The sequence below is a fragment of the Apiospora marii genome, assembly GCF_038362585.1.
Source record: "Apiospora marii strain CBS 49790 chromosome Unknown utg000009l_segment0_segment0, whole genome shotgun sequence".
In the NCBI taxonomy this organism is placed as follows: Eukaryota; Fungi; Ascomycota; class Sordariomycetes; order Amphisphaeriales; family Apiosporaceae; genus Apiospora; species Apiospora marii.
The window spans coordinates 4,257,313-4,277,188 of record NW_027117381.1 but is presented as its reverse complement, the minus strand read 5'-3'; the positions used below and the strand labels follow the sequence as shown (position 1 = coordinate 4,277,188).

General features: G+C 54.3%; 9 protein-coding genes across 9 annotated transcripts; 7 read left to right on the top strand and 2 right to left on the bottom strand.

The window, feature by feature from the left end:
- Positions 1 to 90: 90 nt before the first annotated feature.
- On the top strand, positions 91 to 3,202 carry PG985_012928 (uncharacterized protein; the record flags this gene model as incomplete). The annotated part of the gene is made up of 4 exons (XM_066832694.1): positions 91 to 532; positions 727 to 1,489; positions 1,562 to 2,689; positions 2,755 to 3,202. The coding sequence occupies 4 exons, from the start codon at positions 91 to 93 to the stop codon at positions 3,200 to 3,202; spliced, it is 2,781 nt and encodes a 926-aa protein (XP_066680744.1).
- Positions 3,203 to 4,205: 1,003 nt separating this feature from the next.
- Positions 4,206 to 5,265, top strand: PG985_012927 (Mannosyl-oligosaccharide 1-2-alpha-mannosidase; the record flags this gene model as incomplete). Its single annotated transcript, XM_066832693.1, has 2 exons — positions 4,206 to 4,288; positions 4,362 to 5,265. The coding sequence occupies 2 exons, from the start codon at positions 4,206 to 4,208 to the stop codon at positions 5,263 to 5,265; spliced, it is 987 nt and encodes a 328-aa protein (XP_066680743.1).
- A 1,044-nt stretch (positions 5,266 to 6,309) lies between these two features.
- On the top strand, positions 6,310 to 8,884 carry PG985_012926 (cytochrome p450 protein; the record flags this gene model as incomplete). Its single annotated transcript, XM_066832692.1, has 3 exons — positions 6,310 to 7,208; positions 7,565 to 8,264; positions 8,327 to 8,884. The coding sequence occupies 3 exons, from the start codon at positions 6,310 to 6,312 to the stop codon at positions 8,882 to 8,884; spliced, it is 2,157 nt and encodes a 718-aa protein (XP_066680742.1).
- A 1,231-nt stretch (positions 8,885 to 10,115) lies between these two features.
- PG985_012925 (uncharacterized protein) lies at positions 10,116 to 11,183 on the top strand (the record flags this gene model as incomplete). Its single annotated transcript, XM_066832691.1, has 1 exon — positions 10,116 to 11,183. The coding sequence occupies one exon, from the start codon at positions 10,116 to 10,118 to the stop codon at positions 11,181 to 11,183; it is 1,068 nt and encodes a 355-aa protein (XP_066680741.1).
- Positions 11,184 to 11,337: 154 nt separating this feature from the next.
- PG985_012924 (uncharacterized protein) lies at positions 11,338 to 12,948 on the bottom strand (the record flags this gene model as incomplete). Its single annotated transcript, XM_066832690.1, has 4 exons — positions 11,338 to 11,360; positions 11,421 to 11,964; positions 12,051 to 12,628; positions 12,891 to 12,948. The coding sequence occupies 4 exons, from the start codon at positions 12,946 to 12,948 to the stop codon at positions 11,338 to 11,340; spliced, it is 1,203 nt and encodes a 400-aa protein (XP_066680740.1).
- Positions 12,949 to 13,642: 694 nt separating this feature from the next.
- PG985_012923 (uncharacterized protein) lies at positions 13,643 to 14,537 on the top strand (the record flags this gene model as incomplete). The annotated part of the gene is made up of 4 exons (XM_066832689.1): positions 13,643 to 13,684; positions 13,745 to 14,007; positions 14,064 to 14,218; positions 14,287 to 14,537. 4 exons carry the CDS (start codon positions 13,643 to 13,645, stop codon positions 14,535 to 14,537), a joined length of 711 nt encoding a protein of 236 aa, XP_066680739.1.
- Positions 14,538 to 15,196: 659 nt separating this feature from the next.
- Positions 15,197 to 15,979, bottom strand: PG985_012922 (uncharacterized protein; the record flags this gene model as incomplete). The annotated part of the gene is made up of 1 exon (XM_066832688.1): positions 15,197 to 15,979. The coding sequence occupies one exon, from the start codon at positions 15,977 to 15,979 to the stop codon at positions 15,197 to 15,199; it is 783 nt and encodes a 260-aa protein (XP_066680738.1).
- An 881-nt stretch (positions 15,980 to 16,860) lies between these two features.
- PG985_012921 (Aldo/keto reductase) lies at positions 16,861 to 18,060 on the top strand (the record flags this gene model as incomplete). Its single annotated transcript, XM_066832687.1, has 3 exons — positions 16,861 to 16,964; positions 17,057 to 17,419; positions 17,484 to 18,060. The coding sequence occupies 3 exons, from the start codon at positions 16,861 to 16,863 to the stop codon at positions 18,058 to 18,060; spliced, it is 1,044 nt and encodes a 347-aa protein (XP_066680737.1).
- A 420-nt stretch (positions 18,061 to 18,480) lies between these two features.
- On the top strand, positions 18,481 to 19,818 carry PG985_012920 (uncharacterized protein; the record flags this gene model as incomplete). Its single annotated transcript, XM_066832686.1, has 6 exons — positions 18,481 to 18,589; positions 18,645 to 18,760; positions 18,813 to 19,221; positions 19,434 to 19,560; positions 19,623 to 19,679; positions 19,734 to 19,818. The coding sequence occupies 6 exons, from the start codon at positions 18,481 to 18,483 to the stop codon at positions 19,816 to 19,818; spliced, it is 903 nt and encodes a 300-aa protein (XP_066680736.1).
- Between the last annotated feature and the right edge of the window lie 58 nt (positions 19,819 to 19,876).

The window sequence follows — 19,876 nt, the reverse complement described above, 5'->3', positions numbered from 1 at the left end:
GTGCCACAAGTGGTTGAAAATCTTCCCCCATCTTCTTCATCAACACGCCCTTGGCCCCAACTATTACGAACCCCCATAACCACCGTCACCATGGCCGAGGCGCTAGGCGTCGCGGCGAGCGTCATCGCCGTGATCGAGCTGACCAATCGCGTGGTCGAGCTGTGCCGAGCGTACCTCGGCAGCGCCACGGAAGCCAGCAGGGACCTTCGCCGCATCCTCGCCGAGGTCTCGGCCGTCAAGGCGATCCTGGAGAACCTGCAGTTCCTGGGCGAGAACGATGCCGAGTTCTCGGGCGTGCTGCAGATCCTCGAGCGCCGGGATGGCCTTATCCCCCAGTGTGCCCGCTGCGTGGCCGAGCTGGAGAGGCTGTTTCCTCCCGGAAGTTCGGGCCCGGGCGGGGCACATTCCGGGAACGGGGAAGGGGAAAGAGAGGATGCGGCGGGTTCTCACGTCGCTGTCTTGGCCATTGAAGGAGCCGAAGGCCAAGAAGCTGTTGGGAGAGCTGGCGGCCCACAAGCTGAACCTGAGTCTCGTCCTTACTACTGAGTCAACGTGTGTTCCAACTGATGTCCTCGAGAAGGGGGTGGTTGCTGACCAATCAATGCAGTCAAGACATCAAGGGTGTGAAGCAGGGAGTACAGCGGGTAGAGAAGTCGCTCTCCGGTTGGTCCAAGTCCCTTTCCTAGGAAAGACAAGCATGCGCTAATCTGAGTATCTCGCCTGCAGAGAAAGATAGACGAGACGTTCTCAGCTGGCTACAACGTACCAATCCCTCCAACAATCACAACTGCGCCGTTGACCTTCGCGAGGGTGGTACAGCCGAGTGGATACTTGAGCGTGATCTCTTCAAGCAATGGGTTGACCACGCCGGTCCGCATCGAGGGCTTTGGATACACGGAATACCCGGCGCCGGGAAAACGGTTCTTGCCTCGTGCATCATCGATCACCTCACCAACGCTTGCAAGACCGCTAGTGGTAGTAGACGACCAGTCTACTACTACTGCTCCCATCTCCGACACCAGGATGAGGGGGAGGATCTTCTTCGATGGTTGATCTGCCAGCTGTGCCGCCACACAAACTCCATCTCCGAGACGCTGTTCGAGGCCTTCCAGTCAGACTGTGAGCCCTCATTGGACGACCTGCTCAATCTCCTGCCATCGTGTCTGGAAGGCATTGACACGCTTTACATTGTTGTTGATGCACTGGATGAGAGTCAGCCGCGGGACAACCTTCTTCGTGTTCTTCGGGCTTTAGTGGCGGACGATGAACGCATGTCCAAAGTGAGCCTGGTAGCGACCAGTCGCCAGTACGTGGATATCGAGACTGCTTTCGCCGGGACCTGGACCGTGCTTGAGATGGAATGGACGGACGTTGAACAAGACATCTGGAACTTCGTATCTTCGTCGTTGTCCGAGCCCATATTCCGTCGCTGGCCCCAAGATCTCCGGTACCAGATGCAAGATGCTCTTACCAGTAGGGCCCGAGGGATGTGAGTATCTTACCCTCCGGTGCTGTTTTTACTCAACAAAACCAATGTCGCTAACACTAATATCTATCACAGGTTCCGCTGGGTGGTGTGCCAGCTGGACGTTCTGCGCCGCCTGCGGTCGGCAGAAAAGGTCAGGGAGACTATCAAAAGCTTGCCGAGGACAATGGAAGAGACATACGACATGATATTCTCGCTTCTGCCCGAAGAGGACCTTGACGTGGTGCGTACCGTGCTGACTTTGATTTGTGGGCATCAAGAAGTCAGTCATGGAACGACCGCATTGCCATACGCTATCGCAGAATTGGCGATTCAACACGGCAAAGGCAGCGAGTTTTATCAAACCGGTGACCTTCGAGAAATCTGTGGCTGCCTCATTGCCCTCGAAACGTCATCGAGGGATGCTGTACACCGCGATTGGTACCCGGATATCGTTTTTCTAGCGCACTACACGGTCGAAGAGTTTCTGTATTCGGAGGCCATCAGCCAGGGCAGGTTCGCCTCCCTGGCGTTGACTCCCGAGAAAGCACGAAGGAGCTATATCCAGACCCTCCACCGTCTCGCGCGGTCTTTGCCCGCGATCGAGCTCGGCGCGGATCCGAAGACGGCGCCTGGCCAATTGAGCCGGTTTTGCCATGAGAATATCTACGACTACATTATCTATTGGGAGTCGGACATTGTCAACGACCATGGGCTGACTACCCAGGCGCTGGAATATCTCCGCAAGACCGGCCGGTGCTACTTCGACTTGGCAAGGCGTAATGCTACGTCCGAGGTAACGATCAATACAGAGCCGCAAGACCTGAGCCCAACCGTGGCCATGTTTTTGTGGTTTTATGCATGTATTTCGACACTGGAAGATTGTTCGACTGTCGACCCACCACGGCTATCGCATCTTTTCCTTGATTCCTGCGACATCGCCGCCATAATGGAGGAGAAAGTCGGCTGGTGTGTCAGGGAGCGTATTATACGCAAACCCGACCTCGGTAGTCCATCCTTGTCGGGGCCCGATGGCTTTCGGGAACCCGAAGAGCGTCACGGAAAGCTTTGGGAGTATCTGGCCGAAAGCTGGCGCCGGGCCCGAGGCTACTGCGCCCACGAACAATTCATGGAAACCCTGCTATGCCTCGTCGAGACGCACGACCATGAGCGGACATGCAAGGATGACGGCGAATGCCTTTTGGCCCGGCTGCTCGCGGCCCCGTACGCGGCAACGGACTTCCCCTTCGACGCGGAATACCGGCTGGCAAACTGCACACCGGAACGAGCCTGGGGGACAATGGGGGAACGCCATTCTGGGACGACTACCGGGACTACGAAGTGCAGTTCTTCCTCGCCGCGATCCTCAAGGACCACGTCGACCTGGAAGGCGTGGTCATCCTGCTCCGGGCCGGTTTCGACCCCAGCGTGGCCATCACCGAGGGTGGCGTTAAAAGGCGCTGGCGCCTTCGGACTCCCATGCCGCCCACTCTGGATCCGACGGAGGGGAATCCGGCGAGGTATATCACCGACTTCCCGATCACCGCAGACCCCGGCCGCCGGCACACCGAGACGGAGGCCTCGAGACGGACAGAGGTCCAGAGACTGCTGTCGGATGCGGCTGAGCAGCTCCGGGCGCTACCGAGAGCGGACGCGCATTTTCGAGGCGAAGTCGAGAGGCGCTACCTGGACGGGGATGTGGACGCCCTCAAGGACTTTTCACGGACGAAAAAGTGAAATGAGATGAAATCAACGTGGATGGGATGGTTTCCGACAAGGGGATTACTGTCATAAACAGGTGACATAAGTAAAGTAGGGTCTGGAATAGCTGTCTGTAGCTCCCAGTAACTTGGACCTATGCACTAAAACCAAGCCAACGGTGGCCGCGACGCGATTCAGAGTGCCATTGAGCTCCGCGAGACCCAGCGTACCGGTGATCGCCATGTCGTAAAACAGACACTCCGCGACGTTGGCCATGAGGGTTCGGCGGTGGTGTGGGCAAACATTTGATGGTGGGGTCAGTTTTTAGCCTAAGACGTTTCCACGGCCCAATCGCCCAGGGGCCAGAGCGTCGCCGCCATTAGCACCCCTTGCATGTTCGTGACAGCAAACACAACAGGCCAGAATCAAATTGACGCACAGCTCAAGAACTATGGGGCATATTTTCTCCGTATTATTACGTACTTAAAGAAGAATAAGCAGGTCGATATGCCAAGATGCCAATAAAGACTGTTTGGTCTAGAAGGTGTGGAGACGGCTCTTGGGATCAGCCTGGGGAACCCCCGAAAATGGCGGTCTCCACGGTACAGCAGTGCCGTACTCCTGCATGAACTGCCATCCAATTGCCGTCGACAGGCCTGTTCCTATTGGCCAAGTCATGTTGGCCGGGTTCGCTGAGGAAGCAAGGGCGGAAGACGCCGGTGCCAAATATCGATAGTCTGATTGCTGGCATCAATATTACCCACGGTACACAGCATCACCGCTGGTCGCTTTAGGATGGGATGGTGGGTAGGCAGTAAGTAGGGACCACCTGGAGGGAGCTAGCAAGCGTGCTGGCGCGAGTGGTGAGTGGGCTTCGCACCATGATTGCGTCCCAGCTTCAGACTTCTTCAATTGCTGTTGGTACACCACAACAATTGATGTTATGTCTAAGATCATTCTAGGCTTGCATCATCAAAGTACTGTATGCAGTCCCTCGCATACTCCACTATCCATTTACCACGCATTTGTCTAAGCCATCATGTCTCCGGCAGCCCCAGTGGTGCGTTACGTCGCGGTGCGACCTCTTCCTGATATCGGAGTCGATGTCTTCACCAATGACCAGTACGCACTTCGAATCCATTGGCATCCCCATCCACTCGAGCATGTTCATTGGCTGATTCGTGTACACTGGTAGACCTTTCACGAGACAGCCGGCCGGACGGGCCGTCTTTGGCGGGCTACTGTTGTCGCAGGCCATCTCGGCCGCCAGTGCGACTGTCGGTGCCGGGTTCCATGTCCATTCATCCCATGCCACGTTCGTGCGACCCGTCACGGCGACTTCCAAGGCTAGACTCCTCTATTGTGTAGAGCGCGTCGCGGACGGGAGGTCATTCGCGACGCGAGTGGTCCGCGCTACCCAAGGAGGCGACGACGGTGACGAGCAGGGCCCCTGTGTCTTCATGGCCACCGTCTCTTTCCAGAGCACCGACACTGTCTTGACCGGCGACATCAAGACCAAGGCGAACGTCCTGGACTATGGGCCTCCCCTGCCGAGCTTAGACGGGCTGGGGCCGGACAGCATCTCCGAGGACCACAACCGTCAGATCCTAGCCGCCTTTTCCGGCGCCGACGCTCTCTTGCGCCCACCCAGCTTTTCCGAAGGCGGCGCCTTTGACTGGCGCCCTTTCGGATTCGTCCAGGCGAAGAACCCGTGGGACTGCCGCGTCCGCAGCTTCGTCCGTTCACAAGGGCCACTGAGCGACAGCAACCATTCGACCCCGGCGGTGAACTTGGCTGCGCTGGCATACCTGTCCGACGAATCCCTGATTGGCATTGCGATGTACGCCAACCCGAAGCAGATGGGAAAGGGCACCAGGAACATCACCATGGCCGCCACGTTGAACCACAAGATCACATTCCACGACCCCCACGTAAAAGCTGATGAGTGGATGGTGCTCGAGCGGAGCACCTCGTGGGGTGGCAACGGGAGGGTGCTCCTGCGCCAGCAGACTTGGAACCTCGGGTCTGGGCGTCTGATCATGACGGTGGAGGCCGAGTGTCTGCTCAGGCTGAAGCCCGAGGCTGACTCAAAGTTGTAATCGCAGGCTCGCCATTGGAACAAAACCACTCTACCGTGGATAGGGCATGAACTTTTGCTTATGCCAACCGGTTGTTCTACCGTTTTAGGTAAAAGACCGCCACCTGTTATTTCATTCAGAAGCAACCGCCACCGTTCCATTGCATTCAATACTCTTGGGAAGCTGAAAACACTTATTAATTGAACTTGTATTGATTCCTTTCACCCAATCCAATCCGCGGCTTTATCGTATGGCGCAGGGAACAAGTTGTCCGGTCGGCTGATGACAAAGACGGTGGCATTGCTGATGCTCGTTGCCCGATCTGTTCAGGGGACTGCATTAGCCTGAATTAGACCACGCGGCTGCCGTGCTTGGCCCCCAAATGCCACCGTCGAGCACAAGCCCTCCTGCATGTGCACTCATGTAGGAAGGGCAACTCTATCTCTGATTCGACTCCGTAGTAAGGCAGGGGTCGAGAGAAAGCCCACAGTACACAACCAACACATGCACGGGGGTAAATATCACACGGGGCCTCAGGCTAGGCAACCGTTTTGTTTGGACAGACATGTGAAAATGCTGCAAGGCTGGTGAAACACATCTTCTATCTCAGCCTGTCCACCGAAACAACATCGCCCCTCGGAGACCCCGCCAGACCTCCATTACCAAAAGACCAATGATCACCCCTTTCAAAGGTCGTAATGCATAATCAGCTTTGATTGTAAGCGAATTAACTGTCAACTTGAAAGTTCTCGACAACAGCGGCCGGGCAGCTAGCTATGGGCGTTAGATGTTGTGACAGTGGTGGGCTACAACTTCGTTGGGTTTTGCAGGTGCATATAACTTCAAGACTTCCAGATTTTTGTTGGAATTCATATGATTGCTTGGCATAGTCTGCGTTCAGCTCGACATAATTCAGAACCATTCAAGTGATTGCATTTCGACTTCTTTGAACTTTCTGTTGATACTGGTATTCTGACCTACCACCATCAGTCGAGTAAGCACATAGCCTCTTCTTATCTTTTTGTCCATTGCTCAATATTCCTGGAGTTACACTACTAGGCAGAAATGAATACGGATGCTCCAATCCATTTGGGGTACTGGGTCAACTGGTCTCGAGGATCTACCGTGATGGGCGCCACCCTCACGTTAACGCGAGAACATGGTAACTTCCTCATCGCATTCACCGCACTGTTCGTGCCATTTGTCGCCGGCCGATTCTGGCGGAGTTTTGCGATCTTGTTCCACCAGCTTTATGCAACGCCGCATCCACGCGATACGATCCACCATCAGCGACAAATTGTACTCCGAAATTCAACATCGCCCGAATCTGGTCTCGTGTCGTTTGCCCGCCTGATATGGGCGTGGCGTCGCGGCACCCTGTGGCCCTGGCCGTGGCTGCGAATTGTACCACCGGCCATCTTTGCGTTCTTCTGCATCGGGGCTTTCTCGGTAGCAGGTGTATTCTCCTCACAGATTTCCACTGCCGGTGAGGTTCTACTGAAAGGGGACAGCTGTGAGGTCTCCAGCGAACACTTTGACAGAAACTTTACTTCATATAGCGCTGATCAGTCTTTCTTTCCCACGTTTACGAATAACATTGCAAACTACGCTCAGCAATGCTACACCAAGCTGGATTCAAACCTTCTCGAGTGCTCCAAATTCGTCACCAGCGCTATTCCGACAGCGGTGATGGACTATAATGCGCCATGCCCCTTCAAAGCTGAAATTTGTAGACGCAACAGTTCCAACATACGATTGGATACAGGTCATCTGAACAGCAATGACATTTTCGGTCTGAATTCTGCAAAAGAGGATTCTTTCACATTCCGGTATACTTTGCAGGTTAGCCTCCTCTCTGTTTCTCCTTTTCATTCTCCGTGGCGAGCTTACTTGAATTTCGTTGAAATCCAATACCACCGGATGGTTCTAATGATGAAGGATTTCCAATGCATACTCTATACATTGTGGTACCATTTACAGATGTTAACCTGGCGTTTGATATTTTCGCCAGTGCGCTCCGTTGACTACAGAAAATCAGACACACAATTTCTTGTCTCACAACCAAAGTCTTACCGCCTACAGTTATGGACCTTGGTCCGTAAATGGCGTTAAGCAATCGGACTATACCTATGTTGTTCCACATGTGGAGTCCCAGTATGCAGTGGCGAAGGAGGGTTTTACTAATAGCCACGACTTCATGCTCAAGTATTTCATATCCCAGCGTTTCATGACTTTCACCCAAACTACGTCCTGCGGAGGCTCATTCATGCTTCCAATATCCTTTTCCGACCCTGACTTCAAACTGACACACCTGCCACAGTTCCAAATATTATATCACGTTTGACGAATCTCCTGTCAATGAAACCAACACATTCATCCCCGATCCTGCATTATTCAGGCATGATGGGGACGTGTCACTATTCTTCTTGTCTGGGAATGGAGTAAAGTTCCAGACGAGCACTAAAGATGATTGGTATCGAGCTACTGTGCCTTTGGAGCGTTATCATGCACCTATATCTGCCATAAATACATCCTGGTTCCGTCCAGAAGAAGCCGCATCACCCCTGGCCTGCGTCGAGCAGTATCAATGGTGCCGGGATCCAGCCACGGGCCAATGCGGGAAACTCATGGGCAGCTATGACGCCCTCTACAGTGCGGCGCCACGGTTCGATATGACCCTCGAAGACTTGTCACCCAGCAGACCAACTGTGCAGACCAAGCTCGGGTCTCGTCTTGTATGGGCATATTACACCCTGTTCATTAGCGAGAATAGCCTTACAGGGATTGTTGATACCCTGGGACCGGCCTTGCTTGTATCGCAGGCCTTTCACATTCTAGATAGGGTGCCGAGGGTGAAGGACAACCAGTGGCAATTGGATGTTACCTTGTGGTGGTACACCCTACTCGCCGGGTTTCAGGCCTCATTTGTCAACACAGCCCAAGGAAGCTTCAACTCGACGTTCAACCCCCGTTCAATCACACCGGCAACGGAATACGAGTGGGATATCTGCCACAACCAGGTACGATGGATTACGGTTCTCATACATCATTCTTATATACACTAGCTAACTCACCGTTTCAGAAAATACGGAGTGCACAATACACTTCCTTTAGTGTTTTTGGTATTGTATTTACTTACGCCATAGGCGCATTTATCATCGCCATGTCCTTCGTCATCACGCCTATCCTTCGCTTTCTACAAAGGCACGGCTGGTATAACAAGTACGCTTACCTTGAATGGGAAGGCGACACGGCAATCCAGCTCCATCGATTAGCCCACGATGAGCTCGGCTACGGACACTGGAGCCGATGTGACGAGACGATTCCAATCACGCGGGTTGACGACCTATTGGCTCCGTTCGACATATCAGACGCGAGCCATCCCATGTTGGTTGTTAAACTTAACGAGACGGCTCCAGGGGTCACCGAGCCAGAAAACGCGATCAATGGTCTATCCGAGGAAGAGATCGCCCAAGAGAGCTCCCTCAACAGCGGCGATGGTGGGGTTCTGTTGGAAACCTCCGCGGGAGTCCGCAGAGCGTTTTCGGATGCTCACACCCATGCCTCGAGGGGCAAGTATTTCCAGGGCGTCATTGAGGAGTCAGAGAAGTACCAGACCAGACCTGGAACTGCCCCCTAATTCGCGACATGATAGCGAGGAACTGGAAGCAAATACGTTAATGGCCCACGCAGTCCTTTAATCACACACACCACGGAGATGTGAATTGAGAAAGTCTATGTCCGTATTATCACACGCTTTTGCTACATTCATTCTTTGCACTCGAGGGTACCAGTTGGAGGTTTGAATAAATGTTGAGTCGTACGCTGGATGTTCTTGTTTAGGTTTTCTGTTTTTCCTATTCTTTTTCTTTCTTTTGACGCTGTATTCCATCAATGATCAAGATGGAAAGGGTATACAGCAATTCATATTGGCCGCGTCATGCGGGACCAAGCTGGATGCGGGTAATGGAACAAGAGCGACACTTAGCATCACTCAATGTCACATATATTGACGAAGCCAGTCATATCGCTACAACGCCCTCTTTAACAGACATGCAAAGGGGTATAAATTCCAAACGCCAATGATGGATTGCTTCTGTTGATTTTTTCTCCCAAGACAGACATTAAAATCAAAGCAACACCAGAACAGACCAGTATCTGTAACATAGCATCAATTCTCGCATTGAGATTTAGAGACAAAGAGCAGTAGAATCAACATGCCGCACGGACATCACCACCACCATCATCATCACCATGGCCATCATGGTCACCACGGTCACCACAGTTTCTATGGCCCTCGTGACCCTTATAGCGGCACCCCTCTATTTGGCCGAAGGGACAACGATCGACTGAATGCCATGATGTTCTTCGCCGGAGGGGGTACCAACGCTGGCCGGCACCACATCGGATACGCGATGGCGAGGCGTCCGGGGGAGATGCATTGTATCATGATGTGAGGAAACAGGCATAGATATGGGGTATTAGTACCAAAAACTAGGACATTAAAAGAGACACTACATACGATTCATCCACTTTGACTTTCACTTTGGCTAAGGTGATGGTTTCGAGATTGCCTGATGTGGTGTTGCCAAGCATTACGTAGCGTAGGGACCGTTGTACTCGGAACTCCGAGTATAAGGGGCCCCTTTACATGGAGTTCCGAGTACAAACTAATAGATAGAAATTGGGTCTCAGCCTTGAATTGTGGAGTGACAAGCAACACAAAAGCTAGGTGCTCGATCTCCTCCAAGTAATTTGATAGCAAATATATATGGGCTTATGTCCTGCCCAGCAGACGAAAATCAACTTGAACTCGCTGTCTACCTCTTTGTACAAGGGCAACAACACCTGGGGCCAGACAACAAGCCGAAATGAACCAGCTTATGATATATGGCGCATCTGGCTACACAGGCCGCCTCGCAAGCGAACATGCCAAGCTCATTGGCCTTCCTATCGTTCTCGCAGGCCGGTCAGAGGCAACCGTCGCACATGTGGCCACTTCCTTGAATGCACCGTACCGCGTCTTCGACCTTGACACCCCCAGCATTATCAAATCGGTCCTGAGAGACGCGAGCGTCAAAGTGCTCCTCAACTGCGCGGGCCCCTTCGAGTCCACGGCCGAGCCCCTCATCGCCGCATGCATCGAGACCGGCGTGCACTACCTCGACATCTCAGCCGAGTTAGGCAGCTACCAGCTCGCGCTGGACCGAGCCGACGCCGCCGAGAAAGCAAACGTGATGCTGCTCCCCGGATGCGGCGGCAGTGTCGCGATGCTGGGCTGTCTGGCCGCGCACGCGATACGGAACATGCAGGACCCCACGCACATTGACGTAACCCTACGCGTCGCGGGACCCATGTCGCGAGGTTCGATCGCGAGCGCGTCCAAGAGTGCCATGGCGGGCGCACAGTGTTTGCAGCGGCTTGGTAATGAACTGGTTCCGTGGGGTGGGCAGGAGGGGGACGGTAGTAAGGTCTCTGCGGGCAGGCAATTTGATTTTGATGATGGCGAGGGGCCCGTGTCGTGCTTCCCGATCACCTTGCCGGATCTGGTCACGATCTGGAAGTCCACCGGCGTTGCCACCATCCGAACCTTTGCTTGTGTGGCAGGATCCGGAACAATGTCCTTCCCCGAGGACGGCAAGATGATACCGGATGGCCCGACTCCGGAAGAACGAGATGCGACTCCGTATCATGCCGCTGTGGCTGCGGCCGGCGCAGATGGGACCGTCAAACATGCCGTGCTTCACACTGTCAACGGATACACATTTACCGCCATGGCTTCCGTCGAGGCAGCCAGACGAGTGCTGGATGGAGAGTTCAAGGCCGGGTTCCAGACTCCGGCGCTGCTGTTTGGAAAGGACTTCGTGGAAACGGTCGCAGGGTCACGTCTTGTCGACGTAAAAACAAGCGGCATAGCATTAGGATCAAGAGTCAACTGAAAGGGAGACCAGCGGGTATTCCATAGTTATCGCATTATCTCACAGACATTTCCAATGGGAAAGTAAAGGTTCCTTGCTTATACCCATGCATGACACTTGCCAGAAACGTGGCCATTAATATACCCCTTTTAGCCATCACGGATACGCAAGTTCATCACGGGTCGCCGACCGCATTTGCTGATACATGTCAGCGATCACAACATACCTCATGCGTTTGGGGGTAATGGAAATCCTTACTCTCGGCCATGAGCATCATGCCGTACTCATCCGCCTCAGAAAGCCACCTCTCGCTCCGGGCATCCAATCCCCCCTCGGCCTCGATATTGAAGAACTCGCCAATCTTGTACACCCCGCCATCCTTCCACAGGCGCAGCCATTCGCCGTAGAGCGTTCCCCACTTGGCCTCGTCCGTCTCGTGCCACAGGTGCCGGGCCGCCGGCGCGGGTTGCGCCGCGAGCTCGAAGCAGGTCAGGATGGGGTACCCTTCCCGCAGGGACCAGGACCACTCGAGGTGGTGCATGGCGAGGATGGTGCGGCGCTTAGCCGAGACTGTGGCCCAATCCCGCCAGCGCGGCGTGGTGAGATTAGAGTCATGTTCCTCGGGCAAGAATAGGCCTGTGGCGGCGAGGCGTTTCTTGACGTCCCAGAGCTGGAGGACGAGGTCGGCCTGCGCCCGGACGGACAGCTCCTGGCCCTTGGCGCTGCCGTAGAAAAGGATGATTAGCAGGATAAGAACGGACTGCGCAGCTGCGAGGAGGTCCGCATCGTCGTATGACGCGTGCTGTCAATTGATTGGTAAGCTCTTGTTCATCTGGAGCAAATGCATGTGATCAATTTGGGTATGAGCAAGAGACCCGGGTGCGTTACCTCTCGCCACAACCGCTGTACTTCGTCTAGCACGATGCCCTGTACGAGGTCGCCACTGCCGGTGGCTTGACTGTCCCACATCTTGGTGAGCGTGTAACAGTGTGCGAGGGGCTTCGGCAGAGACCCATCCACAATCTGCGAATTGTGAATAATGGGCGGCAGTTGGGCGGTATGGTAGGTAGCCATCAAGCGCGGCCAAGAGCGCAGTACGCGGATGACGAAGTGCATGGTGTGCCGGACCACCATGTTGTTGCTCGGAGTTCCGGGTGCCGTACCCAGCAGCACCTTGCGTCGCTCTTCGGAGACAACCGCCGTGGCAGGGAGCCCATTTCGCTTCACCCGATCCTGGACGCTCTCATTCACGGCGTATGGCTCAGCGACTCCAGGTCCATAGCATCCTGGGGGCGGGGGCGATGCATTTGGCGTAACGTAGTTCGAGAACCCCTCCGGCTCCTCAACTAGTGTGGGCTCCGAGCTACCGTAGGTTGCTGGAGTGTCGTACAGATGCGGGGGCAAAGGCACAAGCCCCTGGCGACTCGGTGTTTGGAATCCATTGTTCAACTGATCCTGGTCTATCGCTGGCGAAGGTGGTCGGCGATCCTGGTCGACGACGGGGAACTCGCAAACCAGAAAACGCGCCCGACACTTGCCGCAGGAGGGTCGCTGCAAGTCACATCGCACCTTGGAGTTACAGCATTGAAGACACGATCGTCTCCTTGAGGGAGGCTTCCTGGAGCAGCGTCGGGAGTGTCTCGTGAGTGAGGATTCTGGGTTGGGGGTCAATAACAGGGGTTCGGAGTTGACGGTAAAGCTGTGGGGATCTGTGGAAAGGCAACGTACTCTGAGTGAAGGTCTGAGAGCAGCGCGGGCAAACGAGGGGGCTATTCTGCTGGGACATCGCGCTCTGTGGAAATTTCCCTGGGACTCGACTAGATCTCCATAGAGGTATTTTGCCTTCTTTCACAAGGGGATTGCCAGGTGGGAATAAAGGTCAAGGACGACGAGGCCCGGAGATCGGGGTACAGGGTGGTAATTAAGCACCCTCTTGTCCGCTGCGGGGTTGTTGGTGCTTATTGATCCAGCTTACAGTGCACCCCTGCAGGGCACCGCCAACACGAACAGCGCTGCAGTCTGACATGCTTTAGTGCTACCCAGCCTGTGCGACGCTCCCGCCAAAAATCGGAGTTCGGGGTTGCTGGTATAGCTCTGTACCAGCAACCCCGACCCGATACCATCTACCCCGAACTCCGACACCATGAACCCCGACCTCCGCGCATGCAACCTGCAACAGTGTAATCGGTCCTCTATCTTTCTGGCTGCTCGTGTGTCCTGAAGTTGATTGATTGGTAAGTCGTGAAATTCTGCATCTACAGATGCTTACCTACCTAGTTGGATGTAGGTCACGTATGTGTAATCAATCGCCATAAGCAGAGCCCAACCTGTTCAACGACCCACCGCAACAATCCAGAGCTTATAAGGACAGCCTTGACGCTTCTGGTAGAGCAAACAAATGATTCTCATTTCCCTGTACATCGACTGCCCGGGATCCCAGTCCATAATATCTAAAGAGATAATCAACTTTCAACGCCAAAATGCCCAGCTACGTCGTCTCGGGTGCCTCCAGAGGCCTAGGAGTAAGCTCCAAGCATCTTACGCCCTTCCCTATCCACCATGAAAGACTGATTAAGGGATAGTATGCTTTCATCAAGGTATTGGCTTCGGATCCCGCCAACACCGTCATCGGTCTGGCTCGTAACAAGAAGGCCACAGAAGATCGCCTGAAAGAGGACGGAGTCACGAACGTGCACATCCTGGCCGCCGACGTCACGGATGAGACGGCTCTAAGGCAGGCAGCGTCCGAGGCAGGTCGCATACTCGGCGGCAAGGGTCTGGATGTGCTCATCAACAATGCGGGCTACGTCAGCGACCTGTCGGCTCTGAAACCCTTGACTGAATTGTATGCAGCGCCTTTCTGATTTGATGAGAGAGAGGGGCCATTAACACCAGATACAGCGAGGACGACATCCAAGGAATAGTCGACGATACACGGAAGAGCTTCGAAGTCAACGTTACTGGGGTTCTACAAACCACTTACACATTCCTGCCACTCATTCAACAAGGGGACCTGAAAAAGGTGGCGACAATCTCGAGCGGCATGGGTGATCTTGGTAAGAGCCCTCTGATATTACAAAACTTCTTGCAGTGACTCAGGTGATCTCCTGCTGATCAAGCCTAGATTTTGTCAACGAGTTCGGCGTCTTCCAGGCGGCGCCCTACGGCATCAGTAAAGCCGCGACCAGCATGCTCGTTGCCAAGTTCCAAGCCAGCTACCGAGACCAGGGCATCCTCTTCGTTTCCATATGTCCTGGGTCGGTAGACACGGACGCGAATCGACCAGCCCGTGAGTTCTACCGTCCTAGTCTTTCAATTTCACGCCATTATCCCGTCCCTGGTGATTTGTTTTATGTGGCGAGGATAGCCTGCTAATTTTCGCATCTTAGCATCCGAGGAGAATTTTGCTCGTCTAGCCAAGATAGGTGCAATGTTTCAGGAGAAGGGGGTCGTGGGCGTGCCCCCGATGGACCCCGTGGTTTCTGCCAAGAGGTGCCTGGCAGCTATCAACCGTTCCTCACTGGACGGGGGGTACGGTGGTTCGTTCTTGAGCCACAATGGTACCAGACGGTGGATGGAAGTTGGTGAATAGTGACAGCGTGCTTGTATCCCCTTGATGTATGGTGCTCTTGGTTGATTTCCGCGAAGGATCGACAGGCTAGCCTTCGATTGTGTACTAAGTGTATAGCAGAATATGTATCCTGCCAATGGTACCAACTGATCCCGGATCGGTGCTTTGTTTGCCATAGACTAACGGCTCTCCTAAACAAGAGTGATGGAATATATCTCTATCGAGAACTCGGGGTTTCTAACGATCTCTGCGCATACCGAGTTTGCCGTTGCTTCCGAATCCTGTTGTAGCACCTGATGGACTGCTCGCCGGTCTTACACCTCGCTCCGGATCGGGTCCGAGCGACTACCACGAAGGTCCGCCTCAAACTCGAAATATCCGACTCGGTAGAACTCGCCAGCGGCATGGCCGGTTTTCCTCACCACCAGGCCCAACTGCAAATTGGCGCCCTCGGGACAATCTCTCACAAACTCCCGTATGGACGACGAAGCTCTTCCACAAGAGGAATCAGGCACACCGGCACCTCCTCGTCTTCACAAAGTTCTTCCAGGGAGTCAAGTTTGATACGGAACAGCTCCTCCTTGTCCTCACCGCAGAGAATGCTCGTCAATGTTTCGACGGCAGCCGCGATCGGGGCGACGTCGAACCAGAATTTACCTGTGTATTCTGGTGCCAGATCGCGCTTCCGCAGCCACCCGCAAAGTATCACAGAGCAGTGGAGGCAGAGCACTCCCCGACTAAGCCGACCTAATGGCGCAACCCCTGAGAACATCATCTCGGCGTCGTGTACATGGGCCAACCAAGTCGCAAAGTCCTCGGCAAGGTCTATCTCCCGATCCGCGCCGAGGTTGAGATGGGTGACGGGCCCCTCTACGGCCGCCCAGGACCAGTTGGAAGCGAGGCAGTTTGGGCCGTGGCTGCCCAGCCGCTTCCGTTCTCCTGCAGGATGCGTGGCCGACCAGCAGAGATGGAACTCAATGTCCCGTTTCCAGAGGCCGGCGAGGTACTCGTCCCCGGTTACGTCGGCGGCGGCCCGCTCGATCCCAGCCAGGGCAGGGAACTTGTCCCGTCGCGCAGTCAGGTCGGCGGAGCTGTAGAGCTTGATGACGAATCTCCAGAAACAGTCGATCCGCAGCTCGTCATTTCCGTAAACGAAGGAATTAAAAGATTCCACGAATGGCATACCTGCCGGGTGAAACTCCGGCGCGAGGCTCTCCCTGCACTCCCAGAAGACGCCCGTCCGCATCCGCTGCGAGCGGCCGCCTCGAGTTCCATCGTGTGAAAAGTTCGAGCAAGCGCGGATTTCGAAGGGGGGAAGCCGTCCTGAGAACGATAGACCTCTTGCTCTGCTCGCGTGTAATTTCTCAGAGGCCAATTGTCAAGCATATCCTGACATGTGCTGCAGTATCCGTAATCCACCCGTATGCTTGATACAAGATGAACTATCCGTTACTCGATGCTACCCTGGTCTATAGGGTCGGAGGTAACATCCTGAACGACATCGTAGGATGAGTCTGGATCACAGGCCAGATAGCTGTTATACCATCTGCGAAGATCTTGGATGTTCGAAACCATCGTTTCCGCCTCGAGTCGGCGTCTTGACCAAATGGGCTTTGGCAAGCGGATGATGACAGGAAGATTACCCCACTGTCAGATTTCACGGGCATGATCATCTCAGGAGCCACATGTTGGGGCTGAGACTAGCATAGTATGAGTAAAGCACCATGATAGGGGTCAAAATTGACTAACACAAGCCTCAAGCAGCCACTGCTAAGCCACACGCCCCACCCTATCGCTAAGATGGATGCGCCAATGCAGCCTGGCCCGTAACTCCAGTAAGTCCGTAATCCCCATCCCTTATCCGTGAGACCTGCATTAAAATGGCTAATGGCGCAACCTCAGCTCCCACAGTAAGCACTTGGCCTGGGTGTAATATATCCATTCGCTTCAATGAACCACGCTTTGATACGGTGATTACAAATTGTCCCACTCGTTGGGATGATGAAATATCTAGGTTACCTGATTATAAAAAGACAGAACTTCCAGCGAATCCGTTAGTATTGATATTCATCATCAAAGTAAACAACGAAATAACATTTCACACTACATCTATACGGAATCCTCAACATGACGGACAAGATACTCAAACGCCAAATTGGCCGTGATGGACCACACATACCCGCAGTGGGCTTTGGCCTGATGGGAGCGAGTGTCGGCTACGGAACCACGGAGTATGTCCCTCTCTTCTCTTCCCTTTCCTCATCATAATTACCACATGCCTTACGACAGCTCGGCACACGTTCTCCTCCCCATCGACAAACAGCCCTGCTAAACTTCCTCCCAGCTCCGACGAGGCCCGCCTGGCCCTGCTCGACCGCGCCTGGGAGCTCGGCTGCACCAACTGGGACACGGCCGACATCTACGGCGACAGCGAGGACGTCGTGGGCCAGTGGTTCCGGCTGCACCCCGAGCGCCGCGCCGACATCTTCTTGGCCACCAAGTTCGGCCTCGAGGCCCGGGGCGGCGACGGCATCGCCGTGGACTCGAGCCCCGAGCACTGCGCGAAGGCCGTGGAGAAGAGCCTGCAGCGCCTCGGGGTCGATCAGATCGATCTCTACTACATGCACCGCGCGGATCCCAACGTGTCGATCGAGAAGACTGTTCGGGCTATGAAGCAGCTTGTGGAGTAAGTAGTGAACTTTGGTACCACGACTTCGTATGTTACCACCGATGCTGACGCGCTGTCACAGAAAAGGGAAGGTGAAATACCTCGGCCTCTCCGAGATCTCCTCCGCGACCCTCCGCCGCGCCCACGCCATCCACCCCATCAGCGCCGTGCAAGTTGAATACAACCCCTGGACCCTCGACATCGAGCAAGAATCCGGCACCAACCTGCTCGCCACCGCGAAGGAGCTGGGCGTCGCCGTCTTCGCCTACTCGCCGCTGGGGCGGGGCCTGCTGACGGGGCGGTACCGGTCCGCGGACGACTTCGAGCCGGGCGACTTCCGCCGGACCCTGGAGCGGTTCCAGGGAGACAACTTCAAGAAGAACTTGACGTTGGCGGACAAGTTCGCCGAGGTGGCGGGGCGCAAGGGGTGCTCGCCGAGCCAGCTGGTGCTGGCGTGGCTCACGGCGCAGTCCGGCAACGTCTTCGTCATCCCGGGGACCAAGAAGATTCCGTACTTGGAGGACAACTTTGGGGCGTCCAGGGTCTCGGTGAGCGATGAAGAAGAGAAAGAGTTGAGACGGCTCGTGGAAGAAGCTGGCGTGAGTGGTGGTCGGGGCTCGGCGTTTGGCTCGTTTGTAGATACGGTCAGTCTTGAGTAGACGTTGGAATATTTGGTTGAAACTTTCATAGATAACGAGAAGCCACTGCATTAGTCTCCATGAAAGTTGTCTCGTAAATGCATCACCGAGTGTTTCGCCAAGTACAGTCAAAGCTAAATAGTGATAGATGGTTGGTTATACTTCAAGATCAAAACAGCTGGGATGGGAGCTAAAATCGCCATTATCTGCCTCTGATTCAAATTCGTTACATCTTCAACATCGAAACACCGAGTGCCGTGTGAAGATACATACTCTCTGGGATAAACATGTTCTAGCCAGCCAATTCAATAGCTGCCGCGATCGGAATAAACGGCCCGACTTGTGGAGCATGTCATAGCAAGAATATGCACCGCTTTCCCCCTCTCCTGCATCGCTAACATGTCATGTGGCTGGTTACCAACACAACACCAGCAAGATATCATGAATGAAAATCTTAGAAAGCATATGGAAGATGAACACACCGAGAACACTGGAGAAGGAGGTGTGCCTCTAGAGGCCATACAAGCCGTCGACCCAGCGGTACTCGAAAGTAAGTTACGTCTTGAAGTCTAAACTCCTGGAAACATATTGCTAATTAAGTGTAGAGCTTCCTCCTGGTAGTGAGATCATGGGGATATCGGCGCATGGAGCAAGCTTCTGGACCCGCACTGCACGCCTGGACACCATCTTGGACGGAGCAAAGCAGTCCTACTTCCTCAAAGTAAGTACAGGAGTCTCAAACTGTGTGTTGAGCCATTCTGACCATCTCAAAGACTTCGTTCGGGGAACTGGGGAACACGATGATGTCGAGCGAGTATCACTGCATGAACAAGATCCATGCCGTAATGCCAGACCTCGTACCCAAGACGATAGCGTGGGGCTCCTACTCGAGCATACCAGACGTCCACTTCTTTCTCGCCGACTTCCGCCCCATGACCGACGAGCTCCCGGACATTGAAGCATTCCCTGCTAAGATGGCCGAGCTTCATCGGTCCGCCACATCACCCAATGGAAGGTTTGGCTTCGACGTCACGACTTTCCATGGGGAGACCCCAATCGAGCATGGCTGGTCAGACACCTGGGAAGACTACTTCAGCAGAACGACGAAAGTGCTGTTCGAGCTAGAGCAGGACGCCCAAGGAGCGAATGAAGAGATAAGGGAGCTCATGGTGCCCTTCTTCAGTAAAGTCGTTCCCCGACTTCTTCGCCCGCTGGAGACAGGGGGCGATCGATCCAACCCTCTCTGATCCATGGTGACCTATGGCACGGGAACGCATCGACGGACAGCGAAACCGGCCGGCCCATCATTTTCGATGCTGCATCCTTCTATGCACACAATGAATGCAGGTATAATGATTCACGCCGGACTGACACATGTGGCTGACAATTTGCAGATGAGTTGGCGGTCTGGCGGCAACCGTGGAACAAGATCGGCAAGCCATATCGAATGCAGTACCATGAACACTTCCCAATGTCACAGCCGCAGGGGGATTACGATGACCGCAATGCACTCTATGCTACGTAAGTATGTCTCGAACTCCGTCGATACGGCTCGCCTGCTGACTCTGTTGACATCGACCTAGCCGGGTGAACATCCTGGACTCCATCCTGTATAAAGAAAATCCTAGCTATCGGGAGATGTAAGGCCCCACGATTCTGGAGACCCTAAGTATGTCACTAACCACGAGGCGTAGGTTGATCAGTAGCATGAAGGAACTTGTCGGGAAGTTCCCCGGTGGTCTAGAAGAGTGGAAGTCGGCTCAAATAGACCGCTTGTAGTGATGCAGAAGTCGGAGAAGACAAAAACTATCAGGACCTCCATGAAACCACTCCCATT